Source organism: Vulpes lagopus, chromosome 2 (genome assembly GCF_018345385.1).
Source record: "Vulpes lagopus strain Blue_001 chromosome 2, ASM1834538v1, whole genome shotgun sequence".
Taxonomy (NCBI): Eukaryota; Metazoa; Chordata; class Mammalia; order Carnivora; family Canidae; genus Vulpes; species Vulpes lagopus.
The window spans coordinates 113,584,050-113,602,849 of NC_054825.1; the positions used below are offsets into that span (position 1 = coordinate 113,584,050).

The 18,800-nt window shown below is 50.9% G+C and overlaps 1 protein-coding gene across 2 annotated transcripts in view; it reads right to left on the reverse strand.

Moving 5' to 3' along the window:
* Window positions 1-16,771: 16,771 nt before the first annotated feature.
* The window catches only part of THBS2 (thrombospondin 2), a 28,901-nt gene continuing 26,872 nt past the window's right edge, over window positions 16,772-18,800 (reverse strand). For both annotated transcript variants that reach the window (XM_041745491.1, XM_041745493.1), the window contains exon 22: window positions 16,772-18,797. In XM_041745491.1, the coding sequence (XP_041601425.1) occupies window positions 18,790-18,797 (8 nt within the window). In that variant the 3' untranslated portion in view covers window positions 16,772-18,789. The remainder of the gene's footprint in view (window positions 18,798-18,800) is intronic.

Here is an 18,800-nt window from a genome sequence, read left to right on the forward strand (position 1 = left end):
TATGTGAAGATAGTTAAAATCATCCCTGCATGACTAATTATAAGGATTTTATTATCAATATTCTGATATTGATGTTCTTGCTCGTGGTGCTTACACTTAAGAACTGCCTTGGGGCTCCCAGAGGGCATAGTCGGTTGAGCATCAGACTCTTGGTTTCAACTCAGGTCGTGATCTCAAGGTCATGGGATTGAGCCCTGTGTCAGGCTCTGTGCTGAGCCAGGGTGTGCTTGAGCATTCTCCCTCCCTCTCCCTCGGCCCCTCCTGCTCACACTCTGTCTCTCTCTCTGAAATAAATAGATTTTTAAAAAGAAGAAGAAGAACTACCTCATCCCAGCAGCCCAGCCCAAATCAGTCAGGAGGAAATGTGGGTGAGCTTGTCCTTGCCTGCCCACAATGAAATCTGTGTGGTGACAGTGGAGTGACAATGCCTGTGACCACTATGCCAGGCCAAGGAATGAGGGAACCCTCCTCCTCCAAGCTCCTCCAAGGCTCCTGGTGCCTGAGGACACCAAAACAGCAGTGTTGATCTTATATGTTATCCCATAAGAATAAGAGTCGCAAATACTAAATGTAATATCAGTCTATAATCAATAACTTCCTACAAAAGAATCACAGGATTCACTTGAAAGGGTCCATCTTTGGAAATGCTGGTGATAACATTTTCTTTATTTGCACCAATCTTTTTATTTCTTCTAATGCTAAACCTTCTGATGAGCAGTTCTGGGAGTCATTCGACAGAAACCACATCTCGTGAAGGAGCAGGACAGCAAAGCTCCTGCCAGGAACTGGGCCCCACAAGGGGAATCTCTCCAAGTCCTATAGAGGCCCAGGAATGGGAACTCATCCCTCATGGCTCAGCCAGCATCTGACCCATAGGTCACTTTGTTGCGCCTCTGCCCCCTTGTCAAACACGCGGGTGAGATACTCCATGAGAACCAACCCCATCCTGAAGTCCTGCTCCCCACCACTTTTGTGCTGAGCCTCCTCTGTGCCCGTTGGGGTCCTTTTGGGGTCCCTGCTGGGGTCCTTGTGGGGTCCTTGTGGGGATCCTCATATAGTCCCCACTGGGGTCCTCATGTGGTCCCTGTGGGGGTCCTCTGTGCTTGCTGAGGTCCTTGTGGGGCCCCTCCTGGAGTCCTTGAGGGGTCCCCACCTGGGGTCCTTATGGGGTCCCCACTGGGGTCCTTGTTCCTTCCCTGCAGGGGTCCTCGTGGGATACCCACTGGAGTCCCTGTGGGGTCCACCCTGGTGTTCTCATGTGGTCCCTGCTGCTGTTTGGGTGCCTCTCGGGCATGGCTTCCCCAGACACTTCACCCTGTAAACCAGAGTCACCCACTTCTCTCCTCAACACAATTTTCATTTCACCAACCTGGTGACCTGCCCTGCTGATGCTGGTAAGGCTCCTGTGGGGTGTGAGGCCTCTGGAAGTGTGGCCACAGTGCTCTCAGCAGACGGGGAGCTGGCCACCTGGGATGACCCCCGACGGACAGGACCCAGCGCCTGGTCTCAGCAGTCGTGCCAGGGTGGCCTCAGATACCAGAGAGCCAGTCTGAGGTCAGAGGGGTGTGGAGGTCGTCACTTCAGCAGGTGGTCACTTCTAGTCCTAACTGGAATCAGAAAGTGTGTCCCACGGATGGCGACTTTCAGGCTGGCTTGGTGGTAGAGCTGGTAACCATGAGGGGTTAGCTCCTCAGCAGCCACTTCTACTAGGCTGATGGTCCACTGGGCTAGACGGCGTCGTGCTGGCCCCAGGGCTGTGCGAGCTATGCCTGCCTTGGCAGCTGGGCCTGCTGGGCTGGGCCTCAGGGGCTCCAAGGGCAGAGCCGGGGCAGGAAAGAGGACACTCTTTCTCCCAGGCAGCTCCGGGTCCCACCATGACCTTCACCCCGCCCCCCAGGGGAGTTTCTTCTGGAAGGTCCCTGCCTCAGAGACACCTGCCCAGGAAGCCCACCCTGCCCAGAGATGCCAGCGCCAAGGGACCTGTGCCTCCCCCAGGACTGAGCTTGGCACTGCGCCACCTCCAGGCCTCCCCACTTTAGCAGAACTGACCCCATCCCACAGCATCTTCAGATTTTTCTCACATCAGAGCTAGGACTTGAGCAACAACAGTCACCGAAGGGTTGTGAGCGAGTGAGAAACAACCTCCCCGTTCTGCTTTCCAAAGGGCGTCCAGCTGTTTAAGTGGGGGTGGAGGGAAGCCAGCTGACAGTGGGTCGGGGGCCCGGGGAGGGAACCACTGGGTTTACAGGGGAGGCCCAACTCCAGCCGCGTGGTGGGTGGACCTGGGAGCTGAGGCACGAGGGGCAGTGGGCATGGCGGGGGAGGTTTGCAGAAGGCCACGCCGGTGCCACCTGCAGGTGTCCTCAACTATGAGACATGGCACCAAGGGAGGCCACCGATTAAGATTTTTCCTTGTAAAAACTGAGTCTGGTATAAACAGCCTTGGCTTTGAAAGAGGCTTAGGTGATTCAGGTAAGCATTCATTCACTGTCAACAATCATCTGTTAAATTCACTTGGGATCAGGGATCCCTGGGTGGCTCAGCGGTTTAGCACCGCCTTCGGCCCAGGGCCTGATCCTGGAGTCCTGGGATCAAGTCCCACGTCAGGCTCCCTGCGTGGAGCCTGCTTCTCCCTCTGCCTGTGTCTCTGCCTCTCTGTGTGTGTGTGTGCGTGTGTGTGTGTGTGTGTGTGATAATAAATAAATAAAATCTTATTTAAAAATTCACCTAGGATGAAGAAGGGAGGGCACCCACATCTACTGAGCACCTGCTCCCATGCTCCCGTGCAGATGCCGTTCTGCAGCCGGACAGAACACGTGCCCCGCAGCTGGATGAAGGGAAGTTGTTTCCTGGTGTGTTTGGCCCTTGGAAATATTACACGAGACACACTTCACCACAACTAAGGAGACATAGAAACTCTGTAAGCTCCTGGAGCAAGGATCTGTTTTCCATCCTAGATGGTCAGGAGCAGATATTTATGGGGTTTTACACATTGACTTCCACCAGAAGTTCTGATTTTTGTGCTCTAGCATCACTTAGACAGAAAGGCAGACACCTTGCTTTTATCATTGAGGACAAGGAGACACGAATTATGCCAGATTAACAGCCAGGCTGTGACGTGTGGCACACAAGTGGGCCAGTCCAGAATCTCTCAAACCTGCGCTGCCTGCAAGTGATTACCGCACGTCCCGGCGGAGACCGCGGGGGGTGGCAGCTGAGCGTGCTAGACCGTCCTGTGGCTTGTTGACTGTTTGCAGAGCTCGTGTTTTATTGCTCTGTTTACAGCTTTCTTACTCAGCAGAGTGTATGTTACATGACCCACTGCAGTGGGGTAGGGTTTGCGGGCACTCCAGAAGCGACGGCTGACGTCAGGGTGTCTGCACGACGCAGCGCGGGATGGACAGTGTCTGGCCTTCCCCGACCAGGGCGTCTCTGGGTTCCCCCGGCCTCTGTACCTTCTGAAGGTGGGGTGTGAATATGGCACAGAACCTTCAGACCCTTTCAAGTCACTGCAGTCAAGTCAGGTATCTTGCCTTAAGATACAAAATCTGTGGAATTTGATAAATTTGTTGCTACCTCTTGATGCCTTTCCTTATTCAACATGTGTCAGCATCATACTTCCACTGAGGACACAGCATTGAGCGTAGTTGACTGTCAAAATATTTCACTCTTCGTAACCAGATTTTGCCTGTGCAGGTGCCAGGGAAGCTCTAGATAGTGTGTTCAGCTCAAGCCCAGGTCAGTAAGTGCACTGAGCACAACTGTCAGCCCCTGGGAGCACCTCCAGCTTCTCCGAGATATTTCCCAAGCACAACCCCAAAGGACAGGTGTACGTACCCCACAAGCCTGCCCTTCAGCCAAGGCTCAGTGTGGAAGGGCAGCCGACCCTGGTGATAGGCTCCTGCTCTCTCTCCTGGCCTCCCCTGCCCCCGCCACCCACCTTCTTGTCTCCCCCAGGATGTTTTGGGCTCATAACTAGGAAAAAGCACCCATATGTGCAGGATCTGCATTTTAACATCAATGATTTCCATCAGGCATCTAATGATCTGAATAAAAAATCAAGGTTTAGTCTTTCCTCCTGCTTTATGGAAGACATTGGCACACACGGCATGGTTCAGCCTTTTAAAGCTTCTCCTGGGAAGGATATTCTATTCAGGGCAGACTGAGAAGTCCCAGCTGACCCTTGGGTCCCCTCCTGGAACACAGGACACTTTACAGCCAAACTTGTGTCCTCAAGGGCACTAGAACAGTTTTTATTTCTGGTGTCACATGTACAAATACCTGAAGCAAGGTCCTATTCCCGATGAATTTCTGTCTAGTGAAGGACAGGTTCACAAACAGATGCTTGTGGTGCAATGTAGCAAATATTCCCATTTGTTGGAGCAAAATAGCCTTGAAATTATAACACAGGTTTTGCTTGGAGAAAATTGAAAGTCCATGTCAGTGGGCCTCGCATTGGTGGAACCCATCGTGGTGACAGCCATTATGGTCCAGTCCGTCAGCAGAATGGCAAGTGGTGTAGACAGACGAATATACATGGTTCTTCCTGCCGATGAAACCAGGAGTGACAGCGTTGCGTCACTGTAGCAGTAAGAAAACATGGCTCATAAATGCAGATCCGCTACTTTTGCACACAAATGCCTTCGGTACCACGTTCCAACTCCGTTCCACAACCTTTTATCTATGTTTGTCATTTGGTATAATTTAGCTCTAGGAGAAATTGGAGAGGAAATGGGGAAGGTGTTTTTCAAGTTTTCAAAATCCAAGTATTAGCAGTTGCATTTATTTTACACAAAACGTTCTGTGCCTAAGAACTCAGCCCCCAGGAGAACCCATGAGAAGGATGTGCCCCAGGTCCATGCTCGGCTTTGTAACACTCTTAGGGACCAAGGAACCTAGTGAGTCTTTTTGGTTCTTACTTTCAGCAGCTAGAGAATATAATCCCTTTCCATGTAGAGTTAGCAATTCTGCACCCTTGGAAATGCTCGGCTCATTTCCCGCTTCTCCGTGTCTCTCCCACTGCAGTGTGGTCACATCTGGGAGCTGGTGTGTTTATAAAGGTGCACAGGTGATTTGGTGGATTCTGTGTCAAGGTGGTTTTCTCTCAGTGTGTGTGTGTGTGTCTGCATGTTGTGTGCATGTGGAGTAAGGAAACAATTTATATCTGGAAATATTGCACCCATATCCAGAAAACGTTAACCTACAGATAGTTTATAAAGACAATGTCCTCTATCCCAAGGCATATGTTTGAAAAGTAAACCGAATTTACTTAAGTCTCCAATGACATAAAAACTTCTATATGTGGCATTAAATCTATAGTTATCTGAAAGAAAGCACGGCATGGTTGGAATCATAAGTAGACAAAACTGTTTTGCTGCTTAAAACTTGGCTTGTTTTCAGGAAAATAATGATGGATGCAGTTTCATGTAATAACATAACGAGAATTTGCACATATTTAGGAAATGTAATAGATATGAAAAAACACACATGGGTCCGAGGAGAAGTCTTGATCATGAGGAAATCAGATTTTGTTTAATACTTACTTAATTTTGTGTTGTGTGCTTATGTTGGTCCACTTCATCATCAGAAGGATGATGCCACCTTATGTTTGCTGTTGCGGGAAGAACACTAGGCTGCAGAGCGCTGGTGCGGGCCGGAAGACCCCATGTCCTCTTCAGCTCAGGGTCCCAGCCGTGAAATGAAGGAAATTGTCCCTAAGCTTCCAGTCACGTGGGTGTGCCTTCTCCACCTACAGAGCTGTGAGCCGCAGGGTCTGGGCAGGGGTCTGTAGGGGCAGGATGGAAGGACCCCCAGGTCCAGGAGCACAGAGTCTGGGGCACAGGGTGAGAGCCCCCAAGTCACCAGCAGAGAGACTGGGGTTCGGACAGGGGATGATGTTCAGGACAAGCTCTCAACAAGGAGCCAGTGAGTTGGCCTCTGGGGAAGCTTAAGGACAGGCAGAGGCAGACCCGATTAGACACAGGCCGGCATTCACACCCCGGGAGCCGATCTGGTGAGGTCGGGCCCTGGGAGCCCATCCAGGCTGAGGAGAGCAGGCATGTGGGGTCTGATTGAGGATCGTGCAATGGGACTTGACGTATTCGGTAAACTATTTCTTTTCAATATCCAAATTTTTACGTAAGATCAAACTATGTGTTTAACATCCAGCACGTGAGACTTCACTCTGGTTGCCAAGGACAAAGACCGAGGCATGACCGTGTCCACTGGTATAACAGCAGCAAGTTTGCAGGATGGCCTGTGTATCCGAGCCCTTTCAGGACATCGTCCCGAAGCTTTTCCCTGTAGCTCCCCAAAACAGCTTGCCGACTGTTGGGATCCAGTTCCTGAACGAGTCTCTGGAGTGTCCGCTCTGCTAGGGCCTCTTCTCTTTGTTCTGAGGAGTGTAAGACCCAGGATGGCCAGGGCCTGGCGTGTGTTGTCACCACCACAGCGCAGGGGCTCCGGCGCCGCAGGACCAGATGCACCGCTGCTGAATGGTGGACTGAATGAATGACGCATGTCCCTTAGAAGGTGATCCTGCTCTGTTGGATCCACTTGCCTTCCTAATTCTGTGCCCCTCTACGCTGCCTTCCTCAGAGCAAACCGGGCGTTGAGCCCTGGGTCACCCTGTGCCCCGCGCCGCAAGCCCTGGAGTGCAGTCGCATACGTTGTTTCTAGGGAGCAACGTAAACCTTGGCCCCGACAGTCCCCGGGCCCTGAGTCTGCAGTGAGTCTGGCCACAGGCACGCATGTCTGCCGGCCGGGCCCTGATGGGTCGGGTGTCCCACACCCCCAATCCCGAAGAGACGAGTGTCTGGGTATGTGTGTGGGGAGCTCTGTGTGCGGCCAGGGGCCAGCCGCCCCAGGAATCCGGGTTCTTCCTATCTTGGGTCATCCTAATTGCTCTTTTCTGGGAAACTTGGAATCTTAGTGTTTGATGAAATCCATGTTACTTATTTAATGTAAATGTTGAAACTTTCCATTTCATAATAAAGTAAAAACTAGATGTAGTCTCACTAGCCATTAAGGGAACCACAAATGCCTTGCTGCAGAGATGTTTTTTAAGTCATGTTTTGGCAAGTAATGTAATAGCTATTTCTGGGTTTTCAGCTTTCCTTGACTGAGATGTCTGGACTTAAAATGTTGAAGACTACTTCAGTTTAAAAATAAGAAAATACATGAAACACCGTGATAAGATTAACACTCCATAATTTAGTGTTATTAAAACATGCAAAACTTATAGTTTATTTAACTATTAGCAGACCCTGAACACAAAATAAACACAAAACAGTGTCTGTAATAACCGAAGTGGGTCTCACACAGAAAAACAGACAGACAGACAGAGAGAAGGACTTAAAACTTCCAAATGCTGGTGGAAGAAAGATAGGTGTGTGGGGGGGGATCCCTGTGTGGCTCAGCAGTTTAGTGCCTGCCTTTGGCCCAGGGCGCGATCCTGGAGTCCCGGGATCGAGTCCCACGTCAGGCTCCTGGCATGGAGCCTGCTTCTCCCTCCTCCTGTGTCTCTGCCTCTCTCTCTATGTCTATCATAAATAAATAAATAAATAAATAAATAAATAAATAAATAAATAAATAAATCTTAAAAAAAAAAAAAAGAAAGATAGGTGGGGTCTCTGGACCCCAGGATGGACCTGATAAAAGCGATGTGACTGACTATGGGATTTGGTGATGGGGAGGGAAAGTGGAGTGCTGACAGACCCTATGGGTTCCAGGAGACTCTCGGGGGTCTCTGTGCACCTGCAGGGCTCCGATTCCTGGTGTGCTTGGTGGTTTAGGCGGATCAGAAACGACAGGCCTAGAGTTGGTGCCTGAGACCTGTGCCTCTCGTTACAAAGCAGTGCCTGCCTTCTCCAAAAGTTAACTTGTGTTCATTCCAGGATAAAATCATATCCCACGAGTCCCAGGATCAAAATTAGGGACCCTAGTCCCTCACATTTTGCTTTAAGATTGTGCAAAGAGGCCCAGCACCTCCACTGCCTTCCTGGACCAGCCCATCTGTTATTAAAGCTAAGTGAGAGAATAAGGTATCAACAGATCTAGTTTTCCTCTTTATAATTGAATCATGTTTTAAGTATAATTTTACTGCATCCAAAATGTATTTTGGCAGCAACTTCTTTTTCATCGTCTTGCCACTAAGCACCTTCCCAGAGGGCGGCAGGAGGAATGGGCAGGGAACTCACGGAGACCGTGGAGCCCCCCTCACTGGGTGTGGGTCCAACCCCTGGTGTCATCGTCTCACTCGGCTGAAGACACACCTGGAACCTGCTCCGTCCTCCAGCCCCCATCACTAATCCTACAGCGAGATGGGGAAGATGGTCCCCGGGGTTGCCCTCTACCTGGGGGAGGTGGCACGGATGGTGTGCGTCCTTTTGCTTGGGGACAGCATGTCAGGGAATGGCTCCTGCTCCCCTCCTCAGCCTCAGCACGTTTCCCCCCGTGGGCACATATGCTGGGAAGAATTGTCCATCTCCACCAAATAACCTGGACCCCACCTTCTGAATCCCAGGAGGTTCCTCCCTCCTCCCCATTTCCTGCTCCTTCAGCCCCACAGAAGTGCCATCAGTTCCAGCCGCTGGCATTGCCACCTCCAGACCAGGGCTCTGCGAGAGAGGTGCGGGGCCAGCAGGCCTCCTCTGCTCTGGCTCATGGAGGGATCGGCCACGGGGCCCAGTGAGGGGTGCTGGGCAGCAGGACAGAGGGGCGCGTGCAGTGGGGACAGTGGCCCGAGCGGCAGGACTCCAGCCCCGGGAGCTGTACCGACTCCCACTCGCTCCTGAAGAAGTCTTGAGCTCTTTCAATTAGTAGAATCTGTTGAGGCGAAATCCTCATATTCCGGTGCTACAAAGGCAGCCGTGCCCATGGAGGGGTTCCGTTCGGGGTTGGCCCGAGATGGGGAAGGAAGACGGTGACGGGACAGCATTAGCGTGCACCCAGCGCTTGTGACGCCCCTTCTGGCACCTGCAGGCCGCCCCTCTTCCTCTGCTGCCAGCATCCCACAGAGGACAGGGGCCCCTCTGGGAACAGGAATCCCTCCCAGACACAGATCGTGCCCCCGCACTCCTGGGGCACAATGCAAAATGCTGTTTTAAACTCGGGCCGGTGAGTCCCCAGGAGAGGCCTCGAGGCTGGGCTGTGGGATGGATGTGACAGGAGCCCAGCCTGGATACGGTGCACGCTGGCAGGGCTGGGCACGCTTCTCAGGTGGAGGCTGAGTGCATTCGGAGGACAGCTGCTCTACTGGGATGTAAATGGCCGGGAGGAACGGTCCAGGGCAGAACTGCCTCCCCTGCAGGAACCCCTGAGCTCCAGCCGTGCCCTCAGACCTGCTGTGCGTGAGCTGCTGTGCCCCCACAGCTCCTGCCTCCTGTGCACATGGAGGGCCTCTGGCGCCACTGCCCTGCAGCCGCCCTCCTCTTGCTGCTCAGCCCACGAGTGTCTGCCGCCCAGGGCCGGGGGACTGGGGTGCAGAAAGCCCCGGGTTAGGGGGGGACAAACACCCGACTCCTTTCTTTCACAGGGACCATCCAGTTCTTCCAACATCCCCAGGAGTTGCTGAGCGGGGTGGCTCACAGGGATTTGCACTCTGCGGTGTGCGTGTTAATCCTCTCTCACATCCTGGCTCCTGGTCCGGCTTCCCAGAACCACCTCCAAAATGAATGACCTGATCCCACGCCCGTGGCCATGCTCTGCTTTAAGGGAAGCCAGCTAAGACAAAGCCCAATTATAAAGTTCCCTTGGTTATTAGAGAACTGACTCAAGGAAATTAATCTTTTGTTATCATAAAAGCTGTAACCACCAAACTCTGATAAGCATCGCAGCATGACTGGCTGGCCCTCTGAGGATGGAGCCGGCTGGCCATTTGCACGCCTCCTGGGAAGGCGGCTGGCTGGCCCTCCCTCCCCGCCGCCCCTTTGTCTGGGCTCTGCGGCTCAGGATCCTTTTTCCAACAGCACAATCTTCTCTTAGCAAATCAACCTACAGAGAAACACATTTCAGCTTTAACAAATGCATTCCTGGGGAAGGTTACACCCAGGACGTTCTGATTAGGATTTGGGTGTTTCTGAGATGCTTCTGGTCTCCTTCGCAGGCTGCTGCTTGGGGAAGTCACCCTCTGGGCCAGCTGCCTCACCCATCCCAGGCTGGCTGCTCCCAGCCTCACTCTGCAGCCGTTTGCCTCGGGCTCCCAGGCCTGGGGGCCCACAGCTGGCTCTCATTTCTCGTTCCTGCCCAGGTCTGGCAGGGGGAGCGGGGAGGGTGGTAACTGATCATCCATAAGGTGCGAGGAGGAGTCCTGAGCCCTACCCAGGTGCACCTGTCCCTCATCTTTCATGGGCGGCTTCGGGGAGTTCGGAGTCTGTGTCTGAGCAAGCCCCGTGGTGGGCATCCCACAGCCAGGGGCTGCGGAAGAGGCTGCAGGGGTGGGGGTGGGAGGCCAGGTCACAGCGACTTCTCCAAATGCCAACTCTGAGGGCGTTCCCCTCACTGCCTGCCCAGAGATCCCTCCAGATGTGGAGTTAAACCTCCATGACCTCCTCACCCTAGATCCACTCCCTGCCCCTGACACCCCAGCTTGTTTGCCCTTCTGGAAGGGCAGAGGCCACGATGAGTTCCCCAACCCACCACATCTCACCTCCCTTCCTCTCGGGGAGGCCCAGGGAGGACACGACTGTCCTGCCTCGCCAACAGGAAGCACGAGGCTCCAAGGTCTAAGTCGTGGTCTACAGTCAGCTCCCGAGTCTGTTCTTTTTTTTTTTTTTTAAGATTTTATTTATTTATTCATGAGACACACACACACACACAGAGAGAGAGAGAGAGAGAGAGAGGCAGAGACACAGGCAGAGGGAGAAGCAGGCTCCATGCAGGGAGCCCGACAGGGGACTTGATCCCAGGATCCCAGGATCGCGCCCTGGGCTGAAGGCAGGTGCCAAACCACTGAGCCACCCAGGGGTCCCCCGAGTCTGCTCTCACTTCTCTTTCTTCCCAGGACAGAATCTCACCAAGATCAGCAGGAACGAGGAGGCCTGGCAGGAGCACAGACCCCAGAGAAAAAGCAGAACCACCAGAGAGGGGGCGGTTGGAGGCGTCCTCACAGCCCTGCACTGACATGTTGTCCACACTCACCTGAAACCTCTGCATGAAGCAAATGTCCTGAGCTCAGTTGCAGTATGTGTCTGAGGGACTCATTCCCTGGGTCTGTACTGCAGTTAGACCATGTGCTCCTCAACATCCCATTTCCTCACCAACGTGAAACTCACATAAACATAAAATTAGCTATTTTAATGTGTACATCCTGGTGGGGCTTAGTGCATTCACGACATGGCCAAACCATCATTCCGTCTAGCTCCAAAGAAACTTCACCCCAAGAACACATCACCCCAAAGAAACTTCTGTGCCCACTGAGCAATCACCCTGCTGCCCCGCTGCCCAGGCCCCAATAACCACCCTGCTGCTGTCTCCATAGACTTGACTGTTCTGAATATTTCAAGTACAAGATGTAACCTTCTGTGCCTGGCTTGTTTCTCTCCATACAATCCGATCTAGGTTGGCACAGGTTTAGCTTCCTGGGGCCTTCTGAGCTCCCTCCTGTTACGGCTGGATAATACTGCACCGCGGGGATGGGCCACATTTGGTCTACTGTCCACCTGCTGCAAGAATGTGTAAGCTGCTCTGCATTCTGACTGTGGATAACGTGTTCAGAACCTTCAGGGACACGTATTTGAGTTTATTTCCAGGTCTTGGGGGTGTGTGACTAGGAGAGGGCTTGCGGGGTCACATGGTAACTCTGGGTTTAACTTTTTGAAGAACTACCATCCTGTCTCCCACAGCAACTGATCTGTTTCGTGTCCTACCACCACCTGATGCTGATATCTCCACATCCTCACTAGCTGACACTTGTCTGTCCTTATCATCATCGTTCTCCTGGGTGTGATGTTGTTTCCACTTCATGTCGCTGATGGCTAGTGATGTTGAGCACCTCTTTTTTTTTCCTAAAATTTTATTTATTTATTCATGGGAGACACACAGAGAGAGGCAGAGACATAGGCAGAGGAAGAAGCAGGCTCCCTGCAGGGAGCCGGAAGCGGGGGCTCAAACCCAGGACCCCGGGATCACAACCTGAGCTGAAGGCAGACGCTCAACCACTGAGCCACCCAGGCGTCCAATGTTGAGCACCTCCCATTTGTTTATTTATCTTCTTTGGAGAAACGTCTATCCAAATGCACGGCCCATTTTTTCAATTGAGGTTTTTGCCTTCTTTGTTGTTGGGTTGTAAGAGTTCTTTATACACTCTTAAGACCCTGCCAGATCTCTGGGTTGTCAATACATTCTTTCATTTAAGTGATTTGTCTTTTTACTTCCTTGATAATGTTCTTTGGTACACAAATGCTTTTCATTTCGAAAAAGCAGTTTATCTAGTTTGTTGTGTTACTCATGCTTTTTGTGCCAGATTTAAGAATCCATTGTCAAATTCTCGGTTGTAAAGATTTAACTGTTTCTACCTGAGAGTTCTGTACTTTTAGCTCTTAGACTTAGGTTGCCAACTCATCCTAAGCTGATTTTTGTGTAGAGTGTGAGATGAGGGTCAACTTTCTTCTTTTACATGTGGAAATCCAATTTCCCTGCATCATTTTGTTGGAGATGATTCCTTCCTCCTTGGGTGGTCCTGGAGCCCCTTTTGAAAACCAACCAGCCAAAAGGACATAGGTTTGTTTCTGAACTCTGGTCTATCCCATTGGTCTATAGGTCTGTCCTTATGACAGTTTTAAATTCTGTAAATACAGGCAGCCCCGGTGGCCCAGCAGTTTGGAACCACCTCCGGCCTGGGGTGTGATCCTAGAGACCTGGGGTCAAGTCCCGCGTCGGGCTCCCTGAGTGGAGCCTGCTTCTCCCTCTGCCTGTGTCTCTGCCTCTCTCTCTCTCTCTCTCTCTCAGTCTCTGTGACTGTCATGAATAAATAAATAAAATTTTTAAAAATTCTGTAAGTACTGTAGCTTTGTGACAAGTTTTAATACCAAACGGTGTGAGTTCTCCAGCTTTTTTGCCCTACCTCTCAGCATTGTTTTGGCTCCTCAGAGCCCTTGGATCCCATAAAAGTTTGAGAGTCACCTTTTCCATTTCTGCAAATGAGGCCATGTGAATTTTAACGAGAACCCTACTGACCCCTTGACCACAGGGCGTACCGGTACTGTCCTCACAATATTGACACCTTCCTTCTGTAAACATGGTAGGTCTTTTGGTTTAGGTTTGAGCTCATTTCTTTCAGCAATGCTTTCCATTTTTATTCCACACGTCTTTCACCTCCTTGGTTGAATTTATTTCTAGGTATTTTATTGTTTGGGATGCTTTTGTAAATGGGATTGTTTCTTCACTTCACTTTCCTATCACATGTTGCAAGTGGACAGAAACACAACTGATGCTACACTGTGAGCTTCCTGCATTTCCCATGCTTCCCACCTTGTTGCTCTAAGATTGACGTACAACATTGTCATTACATTTCAGGTATACTCAGCGGTGCCTCGGGGGCTCAGTCAGTGAGGTGTCTACCTTTGGTTCAGGGCATGTTCCCAGGGTCCTGGGATCGAGTCCTGCATCAGGATCCCTGCTTGGTAGGGCTGCTTCTGCCTCCCCCTCTGCCTCTCACCCTGCTCATGCTCTCTCTCTTTCTCTCTCTCTCTCTCATAAATAAATAAATAAATAAATAAATAAATAAATAAATAAATATTCAAAGTGTGCTCCCATTTTTTTCAGATCTCTGAAAATTATGGCACCAGAAAAGAAAGATTTTGGAAAATAAATAAATAAATAAAGAAATAAAATAAAGAAATTATCTAAAAAGTTCTTTCAATGAGATATTTTGGCATTTTAGCTATAGATTTCAGAATGGGCAGATATCATATTCTTTTGCAAATGACATGCAATAGCCCAAAGGCAGTCGGCTGTACAGATGCTACAGGACTGGCCATTGGAAGCGCATCTTCCACTTACACAGGAAGAGCCTCAGGCAGACAGAAGTTTCCAAGAGGCTGTGAGATGCATACAAGGTGTGTGAATAATAGTGAATATTCCATGTTAACATACAGCAACATATTTAATATATATGTCCTTTTTTAAAAGATTTTATTTATTTATTCATGAGAGACACAGAAAGAGAAAGGGAGAGACACAGGCAGAGGGAGAAGCGGGCTCGATGCAGGGAGCCCGATGTGGGACTTGATCCCAAGACTCCGGGACTAAGCCCTGAGTTGATGGCAGGTGCTCAACTGCTGAGCCACCCAGGTGCCCCTTATACATGTGTCTTGTTCAACAATGGAATTTGTTCCAGCAACCGTATTAAAAAGAAAAATAATTCCATTGTAGAGTGGGGAAAATTACACACATTCTGTCCCAATCTAGAATAACTAAACAAGTTTCACAAATAGCAAAATAAATCAGTGGAACAACAAACTAAATTTATATAAATAATAAACAGTAATTTGAAAGTAAATAAATACCATATAAAATAAAGTGTCACCAAGTATACGAACACTTTTTCTTCTTTCTATTCCATTTTTTTTTCCCCAAAGCCCTTTGGATGCTCACAGTTAATTTGCAGTCAGACTATCCTTTTAACATGAAGTTATAGCCAAGAGCAAACTCCCTGGGGCAGAGCAAGGCTGAGTCCCCGTGTGTCCTGGGCCCGTGGGGATCAGGGGGGTGGGCCCGGCTGGTGGCTGTGGGAACCTGGTCCTCCCGCCTCCTGGGCAGCTGGTCCCAACACTGCCATCCCGTGTGCACCCACGTCCACCCACACGGGCACTCGACCTAACTCTGCTCCGGGCGATGTCCTGACCAGAGCCAGGGTGTCCAGGTTGTGTGCCGAGGGCATCTGCTGGACGCTGTGATGTCAAAATACCACTTCTCACAATGCATTTGATGTGTTTGGGCTGAAACAGCCACTCTAAGGAGAATGCAGTGTCCGGACAGTGCTGGGCGTTTTCAGGCGCTAATGCTCCAGGACCGTGAGCTGGAAGCCGGTCTGCGAGGCCAGCCTGCAGCTACAGCCCCGGCTCCGCCAAGGGGCTGGGCCGCCCACGCTCCACAAGGACAGCCGTGGGCCAACACTTGGCGGCTCGGGGCCCTAGACTTCTTGGCAGGAGTGCCCACCGGCTTCCCCAAAGCTGAGGGCCCTTGGCGGTGCTGGCAGTGGCTCCTCTCGTCCCTGGACCTCAGGTCCCCCGCCAAGTCACTCCCCTGGGAGCAGCGGCTTGGCCAGGGCAGGCTCATCCCCAGAAGTCCTGGGTTGTTCCCTCCCCCACGGGGATTCCAGCCTGTGGCCGATCAGATCTATTTGAGGGTCTTTCTGTCCTTCACAGAACATGGCAAGTGCCGGGTTTCTACTTCACCATGGGCTGCTGGACCAGGGCCTTGGGGGTGTTGGGTGGCAGTGTCTGGGCTGCTCTGCAAGCCATGTCCCACTCTGCAGCCATGGCTGCATCACTTTGTGAAACTCAGAGCAAAACCTGTCTGAGATGTCGAAACCCACAGAAACCCCGGGAGGGACCCCTGTTAACCTATAGTGGAAGCTGCTGGCTGCCAGTGTCCTGGAACCACCTCCCCTCCAGTGGTTACAGCCCCATTCTGGATCCCTGTGAATCAGGATGCTCCACTGCCCCATGAACCAGCTGTTGTGCAGCAGGGGAGGATGCACATGGCGTGCACTGAGCAACTGCAGCTTCTCCTGAACCAAACCTCCCATTGGAGGCGTCCGGATGACGTTGTGTCGGAACCTTGCCCATAAGGAAGAGAGAGGCCTGCAGAGCAGTGTCTCCATGTCCTGGGTCTCCATCCAGGGATGCTCGTTCCTGTTGGGGCACAGACACCATCCCGGGAGGGGACAGGTCCCGAGGGCCCTGGACTGCATTTGGAGCAGCCCTCACAGACTTGTGCTCTAAGTCACTAGACAATGAGAGTGTGGAGAAATGTGTCTCACCCTCCTGCCTGGCTCCCGAGCAGCGGCAAGAAATGTAGCATGTTTTGTTTCATTAGATTCCCTCTACAGTCACCTCCAGGCCGCAAAGATCACTCTCCTCATTGATTTCTTTCTAGATTCCTCAGAGGCTTCCTGTTCCATGTACATAGAGCTGGTCTGTCCTTGGCATTTATGTCACGACATCCACCATTTCACCTCCCAGATCAAAGCAGGGCCTTGACTCATCCTATCACCCCAGGCAGTCTGTCCTGCATCTTGTGGCTCCAGCGCTTGACTCCCCTCTGGCTTTACTGCCAATCGCACTTATTTCCCCATCTTCCCCCACATCTGACTGCACCATAACCCTCAGAAACCCCACGAAGCAGCTGGGAACCAGAGACACCCCACAGCTCCTACAAAGGGCGGGCTTGTTTGTGTTACTGCCACAGAATCCGTCTCTGGTTTGGAACAAGAACAGGTGCATCTGGGAGGGGGGGGGTCCTGTGTTCAGGGACACCTGCTGAAAGTCACCACCTGGCTCTGCTCTCACGTCAGGAGGAAGAGCAGCCGGCGGGAAGGGGCACCTAGTGACCGTCGGGTGCAGGGCTGATAGCTGACGGAACCTGAGGCCTGTCCTTACTGGACCCCAAATCTACACCTGAACGTCAGGAAGGCAGAGGGGAGCCCTGTGACCAGACGTGCTCATGCAGAGGGAAGCAAGACGTCAGCTCTCCCCAGCTGGGGTTGGTCTCCCTTCCCCCCAATAGAAACTCTGCTAATTCTTTTTAAAAAAGGGAGAGAGATTCATTTATAGAAAACCTTTTTACAATTTATTTCCTGTTATTAATCTTTAAAGTATAAAAAATGAGGCTCTAGCTAAATGCAGGGTTTCAGTGGTGAAATTCTGACCATGTGAACAAATAAATAAATATTTACAGTCTTTGGCAAAACAAATGAAGTTTCATCAATCTGGAAGAGAAGTTTGTTCAAAAAAAAAAACATAAATAATTTACCAAAAAAACTATGGTACATTCTAAATATTCACATCATCATCCCACAGCACTGTGTTGTTCGGCCAAGGGACACCAACAGAGAAACCTGCACGGCCTCCACGACCGTTACATTTAGTCCAGTCCCCAAACCCCGCTGTTCTGGGGACACGGCTCTGCAGAACAAGGTCAAAAGTGCAGCAAAACAAAAAAATCAACCTCAAAGGAAGCAACAAACGTAACTTTATCGAATGAAATGTGGAAGTTGAGACAAAAGTCGTGAATCCTCTCTATTTTGCATAGAAACGAGATCGCTGTTGACAGAAAGGGGAGAAAGATTCGCCTGCATTAGACAAAACCAACTCCTCTCAATAAACCCCTTCTGTGGAGTGAGATTAATATTTCCTGTAGAAAGATCATGCAATTTAAGGCAAAAAAAAAAAAAAGAAACGAAAACGTGTGTATATTATGATATGACTGGTTATCGGGTGTGCCCAGCAGGCTGGATGCTGACTCTTCGTCAGCATTAAAGTCTCAAATCCTATGTACAGCAGGTCGGCAACAGTAACAGACCGAAGGACAGTCGCTGGCGACAGTATAGATAAAGGTTCCATTATAAACTCTTCACAATCATTTATTGATCCTCCTCCGTTTTAAGCATGCTTTATCGTGACAACATAATACTGCAGAGCTTGGGTCTTGACAGGAAGGTATTTTGTTGTAACTTCATCTTTGTATTATCATGCGTGTGGTATGTTTTCATCCCTAGGAATCACACTACGTGTGTTACTTGACATGTTTAAAATAAGTTATTAGTGAATGGAGCTGCATTCTGTAGTCATTTAATAAATATTAACAAAACGTTTATAAGTGGAACCTTGGGGGAAAGTTTGGCCAGATTAGGTAAGCAGCTCTTGCATAGTGTCGAAGCCTAGGAGTTAGACGCTAAAGTGCATTTGCTGGTGTGTTTGCCCGCTTATCTGATCTCCAGCAGCAGAGACTGAGAAAGAAGCTCAAGCAGAAACTCTGGCAATCAGAAAATCAAGGGACAACAGGCCGGGAGCTCCCCCAAGTCTGCAGTGCAGGAGCGGCCTGCTCGGCTCTGCTAACTTCTCTAACGGGGGCTCTGAGGGGCCCTGCCTGGACCCATGTGGGCACTGCCTTGCAGGGTGTCCCTTCTCAGATGAAGCTGCACCCCTGCCCTGTCGAGGCCACGGACTCGGGCAGTGGGCAGGGGAGCGGGGTTCTTGTAATTGCCGTGCGTGTTCCCACTATGGAGCTGGCCCCCCGAGGTGTGACGTCCCTGACCTCTCGGCTACACGGCACCACTTCATACTCCAGTGGACCCGTCCCCGTGGCCACCTGCCTGCGGCTGTGGAACAGCTCTAACCCAGGAATGGAAATGGCTCTAAGCACTGAAAGTCGTGTAGCAATATTTTTCCTGCTTAATTTATGACAAAGGCTTGCACACAATATTCCCTTCAACTCCATATACACATAAATACAATAAGTAATTACATTTTATATGTAAACGTCGTTCTTTTTAAACAAACAAGAGAAAACGATGTAATGCCATGTTCAATTTTCACTGCACGTAGAGTCTGGTGCATCATCAGGCTGTCTTCCGGCGGCGGGTGGGATGTTCCCCGTCGGGTTCCACGAACACGCACCCTCTGGAGGCACGTGGGCTTGGGGTCGGCGACGGTGAGCGACCCTCAAAGTCAAGGTCAAGGACAGGAGCTGCTGCTAAAGAGAGAGAAGCTGGAAGCACCAGCAGAGACTGGGGCCTAGGTAACAGCGTCTACAGTACATTTCCGGAGATGGAGCAAGTCTTGCTTAGACATCTG